The sequence below is a fragment of the Kogia breviceps genome, chromosome 12 (genome assembly GCF_026419965.1).
Source record: "Kogia breviceps isolate mKogBre1 chromosome 12, mKogBre1 haplotype 1, whole genome shotgun sequence".
Taxonomy (NCBI): domain Eukaryota; kingdom Metazoa; phylum Chordata; class Mammalia; order Artiodactyla; family Physeteridae; genus Kogia; species Kogia breviceps.
Window position 1 is genome coordinate 57,263,767 of NC_081321.1, and position 12,952 is coordinate 57,276,718.

At 44.4% G+C, this 12,952-nt stretch overlaps 1 protein-coding gene across 1 annotated transcript in view; it reads left to right on the forward strand.

Moving 5' to 3' along the window:
* Nucleotides 1-12,952, forward strand: part of MYRFL (myelin regulatory factor like) — a 120,983-nt gene that overhangs the window by 75,839 nt on the left and 32,192 nt on the right. Inside the window, exons 13-14 of the mRNA XM_059080214.2 lie at nucleotides 5,234-5,342; nucleotides 6,131-6,240. Coding sequence (XP_058936197.1) covers nucleotides 5,234-5,342; nucleotides 6,131-6,240 — 219 coding nt within the window. The remainder of the gene's footprint in view (nucleotides 1-5,233; nucleotides 5,343-6,130; nucleotides 6,241-12,952) is intronic.

Here is a 12,952-nt window from a genome sequence, read left to right on the forward strand (position 1 = left end):
GAGACTTAATCGGTAAATCGTTGGCCATTCTTCCAGGCTGCATTCTTTTCCCAGTGCAAATCTGCACTGGTTTTTCTAAGCCAGCCAAGGAATGTCCTTGTTGGCTGAGAGGATTCCAAAGAATGGTTGTAATTGTAGACTTTTATACTGATCGTGGAGCTGCGGTTCATGTTAGAAGAGCTATGACCTCCTAGCCTGATGGGAACTCTCGGGGCTAGAAGGTTCTCACATACATTTCAAGATACCAGTCTTAGATACCGTGCCTCTGCCTTTTAGAAAGAGATGAACTGGCTGCGTTTCAGATCACACCAACTCAAGCTTATCCTTGCAACTGGCTATACAATTCTCCACCAGGCCTTATCTAAATGTAAATGGAAGATGACAAGTGGGCAAAGTCCTCCACCACCACTCCTGCTACCACTGGGCTTTCCCCAGAACTTCATTTACTAAACGTCCTCAAATGGTGTTCCTTGGTTTGAAGAAAACATATTGTCTCAAAATAACAAGGTTCCCTAGAACTTCTCAAATCCCTCTAGGAAGACTTCTCCATGAAGTGAAATGTCACTTCATCCAGCTCTCGACATGAAGTTCCTGTATGCCCTTCCTGCTCACAGCAGCAGGAGGGAATAAAGAGGAGCTGGTCTCTGGTTAGAAGGCAGAGTTTTAGTCCTGATTCTGGCACCCACTCGCCCAGGAACTTTGGCCCAGACACGCTCCATGACTCTATTATTCTGTGAACAGAGAATGCCCATATTTACTCACGTTAAGAGCTTTTCTAAGCTCATATATGGGAAACATTTTTTAGCTGTGTAAGGCTAAGCAAATAGATATTACTATTATTTACTTGCAGAAAATGCAAATTACATGTAATTCATCTATTGAACTATTTCACATTAATATATTTGTCCTTAATAATTTGTCCACATTTATGAAATACATGTTTCTAGAAATCTTGTCTATCCCATTTACCATTTATTACAGACAAGAGACATGATGGTAATGTTGATGATGGTGCTGACAGATGTGTGAACTTCATCTTCACCTCTCTCTCTGACTCAGTTTTTCCAACTTTTAAAAGAAGGCCATTCTTCCAAATGTGCTGGGAAGTGAACCTTCCGTTGACCTGATTGCAAGCGTAGGACTGGAGGCATTTCCCATTAAGGACGCACGGCAGCCAGAGCTGGCTTCTGAATTAGCTGCTGTGAGACAACTGTAGTGGCCAAACATGTTGCCTGAAACCGTGTTGGGAGGATGAACATCCGTTGCTGCCGTGTCTGACTCTGCGTCCCCTCGTTCAAGGCAGCGAAGGTGGCTTTGCGGATGTTAAGCACACAAGCACTCTGCGTGGAGAGGCCTGGAGGAGATCTCTGGGGCTCATCTGGACACACATCTAAGACACAGAGACAATAAAGCAGATATGACTGAAACCTGTGAAACGGAGGCACTGCGAAATGAGGTCAGGTCAGCCTTGGGGAAGAGCAGTTTCACTTACCCAGACTTGGTGTTTACAGAGGTGATGAGAGACTGGAGAGGAAATGCAGCTTTTACAATGGAAACTGAGCAAAATTAGGGTGAAAGGGGTATGCTGCAAACCAAAAGGGCGTGAAGAACGGCAATGCCAATGCAAAAAAAAAGGAAGTTGAACATTGAATGCACCAGTCAAATTCTGTGGGGAAGGCTAAAAAGAAAAGCCAGGGGAAAAAAGATCAGTTAATGTGAAATGCTCAAAGGTAATTTCTCCCAAGCGCGCCAGCAGTATACTAGTTAAAGACAAATGTGTGAAGAGCTCAAGAAAGTCAAACATGCAAAGTCTCCCCTCAGGGCCATGAGCCAAATGCAGAAGTTCAGGGTGAGCCAGTGCCATTCAAGCTGCTCCTGATGGGAGACTGATAGTCTGGGCTGTGGGCCATGGGTAATGAGATCTCCCTCCCTGAACGGACTGCAATGTCTTCTCTGCGGTGAAAGGCTTGAGTTAAGATATAGAAACCTTGGGTGTGAGGCAGCACGACAGAGATGGCCCTCTGCATTCATGGTCAAAACTTTCCAAAACTGCTGTGGGCAAGATCAGATTAGACACCCAAATTCACTTACTAGCCTCTTACTCAACACACATTGATGAGCAAGGCATGGTGTTGAGTCGTGGCCTTTGTACAGTTCTTAGTAGAGGATTCCAAAGAGGCACAGTCCTCGCCTCAAGTGTTTTTCCTGGGCCAAGAGTACAGGCCATAGGGAGCATGCAATACAAGCAGTCTATATTTAGCTTTGGAAAGTCTACAACACAGCATTAGAAATCACAAGAGCATTTTCTTAGAAAAAGTTTGTTACAGAAGGTATTTAGGTCCCCAAGCCAGCCCTCAAAATTTCGTTTGGCCAGAAATCTGTCTGAAATACAGTGGTAGTAGTACTAGCGAACCTAACTGCTTTGTCTAGGAATATGTCTTTGGGGAAAATGCAGTCAAGGATCCAACTGAGACAGCAGGGGTCATTTTCCCTCTGTGTAGCCTGGACAATTGAGTGAAGGGGCACATCCTCCTCTGCTTTCCCCTTGCAGCAAAGGACCTGACACTGCCTCTGCTTTGGTCTCTGCTGGGGCCTCATGCAGGAACCAAGGGGGTAATGAGAAGCAGGCAAGTGGGCACGGGACCCCCAGAGTGCAGGGAGTGGGGAACAGGGCAGGGCCTGGCTAGTGCAAGGCCAGACTAGCCGGCTCCTGACTGACCCCCTGCCTTCAATTCTGTTAGCATCAGGGATTGTTCTGCCATTTCACTACCTCCATTCTTTCATTCCTTCTTTCCTTCATTCAAAGTTTGGGTGCCTGTTACCTGTCGGACACTGTGCTAGGCACTATGCAGGTCCTAAGACAAACAAAACACAGGCCTCACCCTCAGGAAGGGAACTTTCATTAAAATTTAAGCCCCAAATAAGAAAAACTCATTGAATCTCCAGGGCCTGGCATAGTATCTGGCACATAGTAGCTACTCATTAAATATTTGTTGAATGAATGAAGGAGCTCAGAGTGACAGGTGTATGCACAGGGCAATATGAGACTGTGACTGTTCCTTCCTAGCATGGCCTGCAAGGCCCTCCATGCTCTGACCTTGATCTTTACAGTCCAGTCATGCCAAACCCTGCCTTGGTCGTGCAGGCATAATTCAGGGGATTTGCTGCCTCAGGACTTGGCTTATGGTGTTCTCTCTGCCCAGCATCCCTATCTTAGTCTTACCCTTTCCACCCTCTTCCCCACCCTTCATCTTTCCCTGACTAACTCCTATCTTAGAGTTATTAATTTATTTTATAAATGTTAGTTAAGCACCTACTACATGCGAGGAATGGTACTAGAAACTGGTGATGTGGTGACGAACAGAAAATCATGGCCTCAAATATGTCCTTGCCCTCATGGGGTGTTTATTCTGTAGAAGAAGACAGTTAATAAAAGTGACTCACTAGTTGTCTGGTGATGACTTTGATTAATGCTATGAAGAAAAAGAACAGGTGCCATTAGCACATAAGGCAGAGGGAAACTTCCTAGTCTTGGAGGTCAAGCAATCCTTCTCTGGTGAAGAGGTGTTCTAAATGGGGGGAGGCGGAGGTAGAGGAGTGGAAGGGAAGAGGCTCTGAGGCAGGGAAATGCCCTGAGCAAGGGCCTTGTAGTAAAACGGGTAGAGCGTGTTTGAGAACTGAAACAAGCCAAGATCTCAGTTGGGCTTCACCATCTCTGGGAAGCCTTCTTTTACGGTCCCCTGATAATCTTTTAGGTGCTTCCTTGGAGTTGCCATGATTCTCTGTTCATAACTCCATCATCCCCCTGCATTTCTCACATTGTAATATAATCTTATGGGATGAGTCTGTTTTCCTGTCTAGACCATGAACTTTAAAAAGGCAATCATTTTGAAGTTCCAACACTCAGGGTAGTGCCTGGTATGTTGAAGGCGATTGGTAAATATTAGTCAAATGAAGCAATGAATGAAAGAACCGAACCAAGCTTTTGATGACAGCAATGATCAAAACAGCAGTGAGCTTGAAATTAGACTCCCCAACAAGTACCTGAAGTAAAGTTAGTCCATTTGTCCAGTTAAGAGCAAAGTCACAACATTAGATAACCCACCAAACTGGTGAAGGAAAGAGAACCTTTATGATATTGGAGGAACTTTTCTGCTCGCTTGACAGAGTGGGTCCAGGGAGGGGTTCAGGGCCAAAGCAGGAGTTTCTTAAAACAACAGAAAAGCATTTCTGGTTGCTCCAACATATGGATGAATGTCCAGGCGGTATATTTTTAATTGCCAAGAGGCCACTGGTTTCATAATTCCAGTTATGTTCTCTAAAAGAAAATTGAAGGATCCACATAGGACTGCCAACTTTTTACTTGTGGAATAAGGTTGTTAAAAAAAATCAATCGTGCTATTACCATGAATTCATTAAAAAGAGAAAACTCAAAAGGGAAGCCTTTGAATCAGCACATTTAGCCTTAGGAAAAAGCCACTATATTGTCTTTATTGTTATCATTTTGCTGGGACCCAGTGAAATTTCTTTTGAGGAACTTGCAGTGAAAGTTGGGAGTGCTTTTAACCACCTGTAAGAGTGGTTGGCTCCAAGGAGGACACCATCGCTGACCAGGGTGGTCTGGGGGAGAAGCCATCTGTAGGAATGTAGCTTCGATTTTGAGGCACCAGCAGACGGGTAATCCGGGCTAGCAAACTGCCACTTGAAACAATTTTCTCCAGCAAGATGTCCATAAGCAATTCAATGATATACGATATACCCATTCTTAATAGGTTGTTACTTAAACTAAGCACTGCCTTTTAAATTTATAAATACAAGGTCGGCCTGTATTTGTTAGCTGCTTATATTGTGTGCTCATTTGGAAACGATACCTTGCCATCCTGGCCAGAAATTGTTCCTCTCCAAGGTGATCAACCCCCATTCTCAGAAGGATGGTTCAGCTCTCAGTGGACAGAAGTGAGGCCAGAGTAGTGAATGAGGGAGGTTTTGCCCTGTAATTTAGCCATATAACCTCTGGCTCGGTTTATAAGTCAGTGGATGGAAGTCACCGACATGAACCTTGAAACTTTTGCTTCTTGGAGGAGAAAAACATAAATTTCTCTTAAAATAGTTGGGGCAAGAGGAAAGGACAATCCCATTCCCAACATTCTTCAACTCTCTGGGTCACCCTGGGCCTTGATTCGAATAGCAAATATGTAAGCGGGTGAAATCTGATCTTCTTTAATTAAATTAGGTTGACGCAAATGAACAGCTGAGAAGAATAGCCCAAATGAGGATCGTGGAATATGACTACAAGCCTGAGTTCGCATCTGCCATGGGAATAAACACTGCCCATCAAACAGGTACACACACAACTCCGTTCTTAATTTTATATTGTCAACTATTAAAGTTCTAATTCCCTCTTCACCTGGAGGCTGTATGCTCTGGCACTTGACAACATCCTGTCGGTCTAACTTGTCCTCGGTGAAAGCCATAATCACCAGAACAGGAAAAGTTAAAAAAATTTCTGTCATCTTTCCTCAACACCCCCATCCCCACTCCTGCCCCCTAAGGTACTGGTGGAGGATTTTGAACACATTGTCTCTTTTCACTGGAGGCCTCTCGCTCATGGGATGAGGGCCGAGGGGCGGATGGCAGCGCAAACTGTAAGACAGGCAGCACTGGGCAGCATCAGGATAGAGAGGGAAGGTGGCAGGACAGGCAGGTCCAGGTCAGAGAAGTGCAGAGTGATGTTCATACTCCAGTCCGGGAATTCTAAAGAAAAAAAGACCATTTAGAGGGCAGGGCCCTCCTGCAGAAAAAGAAAGAAAATCAAGCCGATGCCCTAGTCTCATGTCTATGTACAGGGATCTGAAGGTACTTAACCCCTTCCAACATTCGGCTCAGAGTCTCAAGAAAGAGTGGAGAAAACAACACTCCCACTTTTAATCTTCTAGTGGTCCTTGGCTCCAAACTCCTCCTTTGCTTTTTAAATGCCTCATAGATCAAAGCAAATGCTGCGGGGGGATAAGCATCTATTTGCAGAGACATCCTGTGTAGCTGTCAGTGTTCCCATTCTGAGGTAGGCCTGGGAGGCTTTTCTCCGGAAAGGTCTTTTTGTGGCGAAAGCTGTCGGAGCGTCTGTGTCTAGGGGTGATCGCCCAGGAGGTGCGGGAGATCCTGCCCAGAGCCGTGAGGGAGGTTGGCCGTGTCACCTGCGAAGACGGAGAGACGCTGGAGAACTTCCTCATGGTGGATAAGGTAACCCCGAACAGACACCTAACCTAGAGCTCTAACCCCACGGACGAACCCCCTTCTGTGGTATCACAAGTGCACGGAACATCCAACCGGGAAACGGGACAGTAAAGAAGAATTCTTCACTGAGCTGTGGAGTAAGCAGGTATCGGTTATCCCACACTGGTCATAGGTACCAAAAAGAAGTCTCATAAGGGAAAAGGAAAAAGGACTGTGTAACAGTAAGCACTGGAGTCCAGTGAGTCTTGTTGGAGGAACACTGGCCCTGGGACAGTCCACTTAGCAGAAGTGCCCTTCAAACAAGGACCAAACATCAGGAGAAATAGTGACAGCAAGTTCTGATTAGACTTTGTCTTGAAAAATGGAACTAAAACTTACGAAAGTGTCATTTCTCTCACGTAATATCATTTAAGTTATAGTTAAAACAAGGTGGCTCCTCCTTAGAATGATTGAAGACTGAGTGATGTGTTGAGTTTTTTTTTTTTTTTTTTGGAGCATAGTTTTTCAACAAAACTATATGTTTGACTTTCTCAGCACAATCATAAAGTGGGTCAGTTTTACAAAGATATTCATGAGCCTCATCGTTTTTCCTCAGGGGCCTGTCAGAATTCTTTGATATTCAAATCATTCTCTTTTGAAGGAATGTCACCATCCTTGTAGCTTATTTCCTCTTTGCTTGTTAAGGAGTCTAAGCCTGCCATTTCCTCACTTGCCGATGCTTTGGTTGTGATTTGAGTGGTTCTCCGAGATCACGTCTATTAATTCTGTGAGATCCTGCATCTTTTGCGAGGTTTGCAGATTCACTCTGCAGCTGATTTGCTTTATATCACATTATTATATTGGATACTGGATGGAAGGCTGATAGGGATATGGGGATTTGGGGGCAGTAGGTAGAGATGTCTGAGTGCAGACTAATCCGTAATTTGTCAGTTCCTCGGGGCAGTGCTTCCCAAACTTCAAAGTGTACACGAATCAGTAGGGGAGTTATTAAAATGCAGATTCTGGGGAAGCAAGAATGGAGTGAGACCTGAGATCCTCAATTTCTAACCAGTCTCCAGGTGAAGCCAATTTTGCCAGTCCTGCTGGTCAGCAAGGCACACTTGGAGTTAGCAAGGTAGAGGGTATGTCTTCATGTTGGGCCCTTCCACAGTCTTCTACCTACAAGCTCTCGGACAACAAATACTTCAATAACAGCAACGGATGGCTTGCTCACTGGGCCGCAAGGGCCGAGTGGCAGAAGTCGAGTTACTTCCTCCTGTCTCCCAGGACCACGTCCTCCACAGAAGAAATTCTGTGGCCTCTCACACCGAGGCTGTCACTTCACTTAAGAGGTGTTACCACCAGAAATTTATCTTTTTTTTAACTAAAAAAATTGTTTTGGCCATGCCATGCAGCGGGTGGGATCTTAATTCCCTGACCAGGGATCGAACCTGGGCCCCGGCACTGAGCACGCTGACTCCTAACCACCGGACCACCAGGGAATTCCCCAGACATTTATTTTTAATAATAAAACACTAAAGTTTTTTATGTAATTTGCTTAAAATATAAACTATTTTATATACACTGAAATATAAAATATATTCAGAGGTATTTGTAAAATAAAGTCACCCTCACTCTCTTGCATTTTCATAAGCTTCCTAGGTTGAGAGAAAAGAGCAGAGGCACAGGTGTCAGCCTCAGGGTACGGCCTTGGGAGTGTGTCCCCAGGCGGCCAAGCTGGGGCTCTTGGGGTTTCATCTGGTAGCAGCTGTATCACTTCTGGGTGTGGCCCTTCCCTAGAACACTCAGGAAAGAGATTTCTATGTTTCCTATGTAGGTAATGCCTGCCCGGGGCCTTAGGACTGTCACTGTTCAGCAAAATAATTAGTTCTCCCCTGGCCCAGTGTTTTCCCGTTCCCTGGTGAGATGAAGGGAGACAGTCAAGACGATTAACAACAGGAGTTCCGAGGGCGAACCCCTCACTTTCCCAGGGGAGGTTACACCCCAAGTTCATTCCTAGGAAGCCAAGTACAGAGACCTGGGAAAGCGGGGGGTGGCATTCCCGTTCCAGGCAGCCAGGTTCATTCATCACCTGAGGAGCAATCCATGCCAAGGGGGCACTGAGTTTATAAATAAGTAAAACTGAGAGGAGTCCAGGATGGAAAAGGGGCGATTCTCTTAGTAACAGGATCTTGTAGTGATACAATCTATGGTGACGTCACTAAGGCCCCACCTCCATACTCCGAAGGCTGGCTTTCTTCTTTGGCTCACTTCTGTGGATAGACTTCAGTTGCTGGTTTAATCCTCAACACTGTGGAATATGCCTCTTCTACGTTATAAGTACTTCCCAGAATACCCTTTTTTCTCTCATTAAGAACACAGGGTATGTGGCTCCTGTTGTCCCATGCTCTTTGTTAACTGATAAGAAGGATGTACAGATAACCTCTTGCTTTCCTGGACTCTTCCTTATTCATGTGGGTGCCGTGGCAACCTTGATTGCCGTGCCCAGGGCTGCTGGTTTTCAAGACCTTCGCTAGGATTTCCCAGGCTTTGTGTGCTATAGTAACAGGTGGAGATCCAATTAAGATACAGTCTCTCCCTCTGCACTCCAGTTCTCTTCCCCCAAATGTCTCTTTTTTATAAGGAAATTCTCATTGAAGCTAAAATGCAAACTAGAACATGGAAATGTTAAAATGTTGTGCTCCGTGACTGCTGTATCATTTCCACATGTACTTTGCAATGTGGTGCCGAAATAGGAAAGAGAATGGCTGGATCTTTTCAGACTGTCCATACAACTAGCAAACGCTGGAGATCAGCGATGTCAGCCAGAGTTGGTACAAGCCACTTTTTTCTCTTCTTAACAGGAGAAATGACCTTGCAAGATAAACTTCTCTTATACAGGGTGATTTACTGCTTCTCATAAATTTCTCATGGTTCACGTGGCCCATTGAAAGCTCAGCCATGGGAGGCAGAGTGAAAGGACTTGGGGTTCATACCGAGAGCAAAGGGGCCTTCGAGTGGATGCCATTGTCTCCCCTGCGTTCAACCACTGGGGCTCTGCTTTTTGGCGTGTTTATCTATCTCTTTACTTGGCAACTTTTAAAATTTGTTTCTGTGATTATTTGGGAACAGGTGGTTACATTTCCTGAGCATTATTATTAGGTGTACTGGTGTAAGAAAAATGCACGCAATAAATGTAAGAACTGCCTTAAACAAATTCACAACCGAGTGTATGTAAAGATGAGGTTCATTTTATGATTCACTAGCCTTGAATAATCTGTATGTGCGTGTTTTTAAGACTGCATGTCACAAGCCACCCTGCCATAACTTAGTATGTGGCTACTTTTTACTTATTGATTCTATTTTTCCTGCAACCATAATGTGGCAGGAATTGTCTGAGTCATGAAAGGGTAAATAACACTTGGTTCCTGTCTGCAAGTAGCTGACAGTCTAAGCAGGATGATGTGACAGGTACACAAGAAATAATGCTCTAAGTTACAACGTGAGATGTAATAAATCTGTGGGATGCATAAAGTGCCACATCAGTTCAGAGGAAGGAGAGAGGCTATCTGGAGACTAGGCAAGTGTTCTCAGATGGAAATGAAGAGGGGAGATTGAGAGACAAGGGAAGGAAGACATTGGTGGACCGTGGGGACTGAGGGTGTGGCTGGCGGCAGTGGGGACAGCATCACAAGAGGCCTCCCAAGCCTTCCTTTTTCTCACTCATGGGGTCCAGTTAGACAACAAGTCCTGCTGTTCTTACTTAGGTACTATCTCTTGTATATCACATTCCTTCTTTATTTTCTTTATTTTCTCCATTTTTATCCCTAGCTATTATAACAACCTCCTAACTGACCTGCTAGCTGCCAGTAGAATCATTTTCCTTAAAAACAAAACAAAACAAAACAAAACGAATCTCTGATCCTATAATCTCCCTTTCCCAGTTTTGGCTCTTCATTGGCTTATTATTATAACCCTCCATAATCTGGATGGAATCTTCTCTCTCTGACTCATTTCCTAACACTCATTACCCCCAACCCCCAAACACCTTCAGAATATGATGTGTCTGCACACACAGGCACAGTCTTGTTCCTAGCTCCTCCCCTTGTTCCTCACACTCCAAGTTTATTTCTGCCTCGAGCTGTTCTGTTGACTGTTCTCTGCCATGAAAATTCTCCCTTCAGATCATCTCATCATTTGGATTGCAAAGCAAGACCTTCCCTGACCACCTTGTCTAAAAGAGTCTCCATGGCACTCGATCTCACTTTGTAAGATCCAGGGTGCCAGGATGTAGAGTGCCTTTGCAGTAATTAGAAAAAGGAGCTCCCTCTGGCTGGCGCAGACCTCATCCTCCCCCTCAGCTGGGTCTCTGTGCAGGGGATACACTGCAAACTTGCTCACAGCAGCCTGGAGACTTCTGTCCCTAACTGAAATGATCTTGTTTATTTGCCTACTTTTTTGCCAGTTTCCCCGGGTAGTTGTATGAGAACAAAAAATTCTTCTATATTTTTCAAAACCGTGCCTCCAACACTTTATATGAGGTGTTAACCCCAGGGCTTAGAGTACTGGAGGAATTCAACATATCTTGGTTGATTGAGTTAATGAATTCCCTGATGCCTGGACTGCTGCTGTCCTCACACTGCCTTAGGCCTCTGGATAGACAGCTTCTAGAGTATCCATCACATTGTGTTGTCATTCTCTATTTGGTGTCTCCTCCACTGGACTGTGAGCTTCTTGAGGTCAGAGAACGTGCCTTGTCAATCCTGTGTTGTTTAGAACAGTATCTGATACCTCATGGGTTCTCAATAAGACTTTATGTTAATGCATGAGTTTTTGAATCTCAATGAAAGGAAGAGACGTGGTTCTATCTACATAAGGAAGTTTGAAGGAGAAGTGGTTTTCTAGGGGAAAAGATGGGTTTAGTTTCGAGTTTGAGATGTCAGCTGAACATTCAGATGAAAACATCCAGAGGTGACTGGGAGTGTGGAACATGAGAGAGAAGTTGGGGGTCAAGGGGGAGCTACAGACAGGGGTGACACAGGTCACAGATGGGAAGCCTGTGGCCCAGTCTGGCCTGCAGACTTTTTTCCCTCACAGTGTTTTAAACATTTTCAAATGTATTGCTTACCTTTAAAAATTAGGAGATCTTCACACAAATTTTGGATTTCCGGTTCGCTTGAAATATCAGATCTGGTGACGTGGTGCTGAGGAGCGAGTCCCCAGAGGGGCTTCGGCAGCCTCACATCTCTGCTTCCTGTTACCTGCCTGGCCCTGCAGGCGCTCGAGTTCATATAGGATGAGAAACAAAGAGGGCTAAAGACAGCAGAACACTTCCAGGAGGGTCTGTAGGAGAAGGAGAGGTCCTGGGAAGGCTGAAGGATTGGGTGAAGGTAGGAGGAGAACATGGGGCAAACACAGTGTCAAAAAGCCAAGTGGGCAGAGAGGATCGATAAGGAAATGGGGAGGAGATGGAGGAGATGGGAGGAAAATGAACCTTACCAAAATCTCTTTGATTTTGATGATTAAAAATTCCCTGATAGTATACGGCGCACCAGTTTAAGAGCATGAATTTCAGCATCAGAGAAAAGTTTGTCCAGAACTTGGCTCAGCCAGTTTGGGGGATTATAAGGTCATCTTTAAAGCTATTGAAAACAAATTATTTTATTCTTTACAGTTCTGCAAGTAAACTAACTTTAGTATGGTGAGTTGAAATTCTACCTTAATCACTTTTTCTCCCAATGAAGCAGTTGCTTTCATAAATGAATTTTTTTTTAATGCAAATCTTCTTAGGACCACAACTTTTAGGTCCACAACATAGCATAACTGATAGATGGTTAATCGTTAATAAATTTTTTTCAGGTGCCGCTCAAAGATACCACCACTTTGGGTGTCTCTGAAATGACTTATTTTTTTTAATAGAGTGACAAATACTATTTTTCATTTTTAAATATAGAAAAACTGAGTTATAAAAAATTATATTAGGGCTTCCCTGGTGGCGCAGTGGTTGCGAGTCCACCTGCCGATGCAGGGGACACGGGTTCGTGCCCCGGTCCGGGAAGATCCCACATGCCGCGGAGCGGCTGGGCCCGTGAGCCATGGCCGCTGAGCCTGCGCGTCCGGAGCCTGTGCTCCGCAACGGGAGAGGCCACAACAGTGAGAGGCCCGTGTACCGCCAAAAAAAAATTCTATTAAAGTTCATATAGCGAGCCCAGAATCTAAGTGGTTTTTTTTTTAAAAGGTCCTACTCAGCAGTTAGTTTAAAAGTCCCTTCTTTTCTCATCAAGAAGGAAAGAAAATTCATTAGTTGCAGTGATGTTCCCCACAGGAGGGTAGTAATTCCCCATCGCACTCACTCATTGATTTGACTCCAAGCCGAAGGATTAGAGTTAATATGCTATTAAAACCAACCCTGGATATTTTAACAACTGATCACCTGTTTGTAGATCATCTTTCCCAGGAACTTCTTACATTGGCAGCAGGGAGAAAATTCTCTTGTTTCTAAATTTTAGAAAGAAATATGCCATTTATTGTTTTCTTGGAAAATTTCTTTTTATAGTTATGTCTTCTTAAAAAGTAATTGCTATTTACTTTGTTCCATGCATTTAAACAAGATGGGTTGATGGATGGACAGATGGAGAGACGTGTGATGAAGGAAATAGAGCACTATGCTAATTGTGGAATTTACATGGGGGGGGTATATGGGCATTTTAAATTTTTTTAATTTTTTAAAAACTTTTCT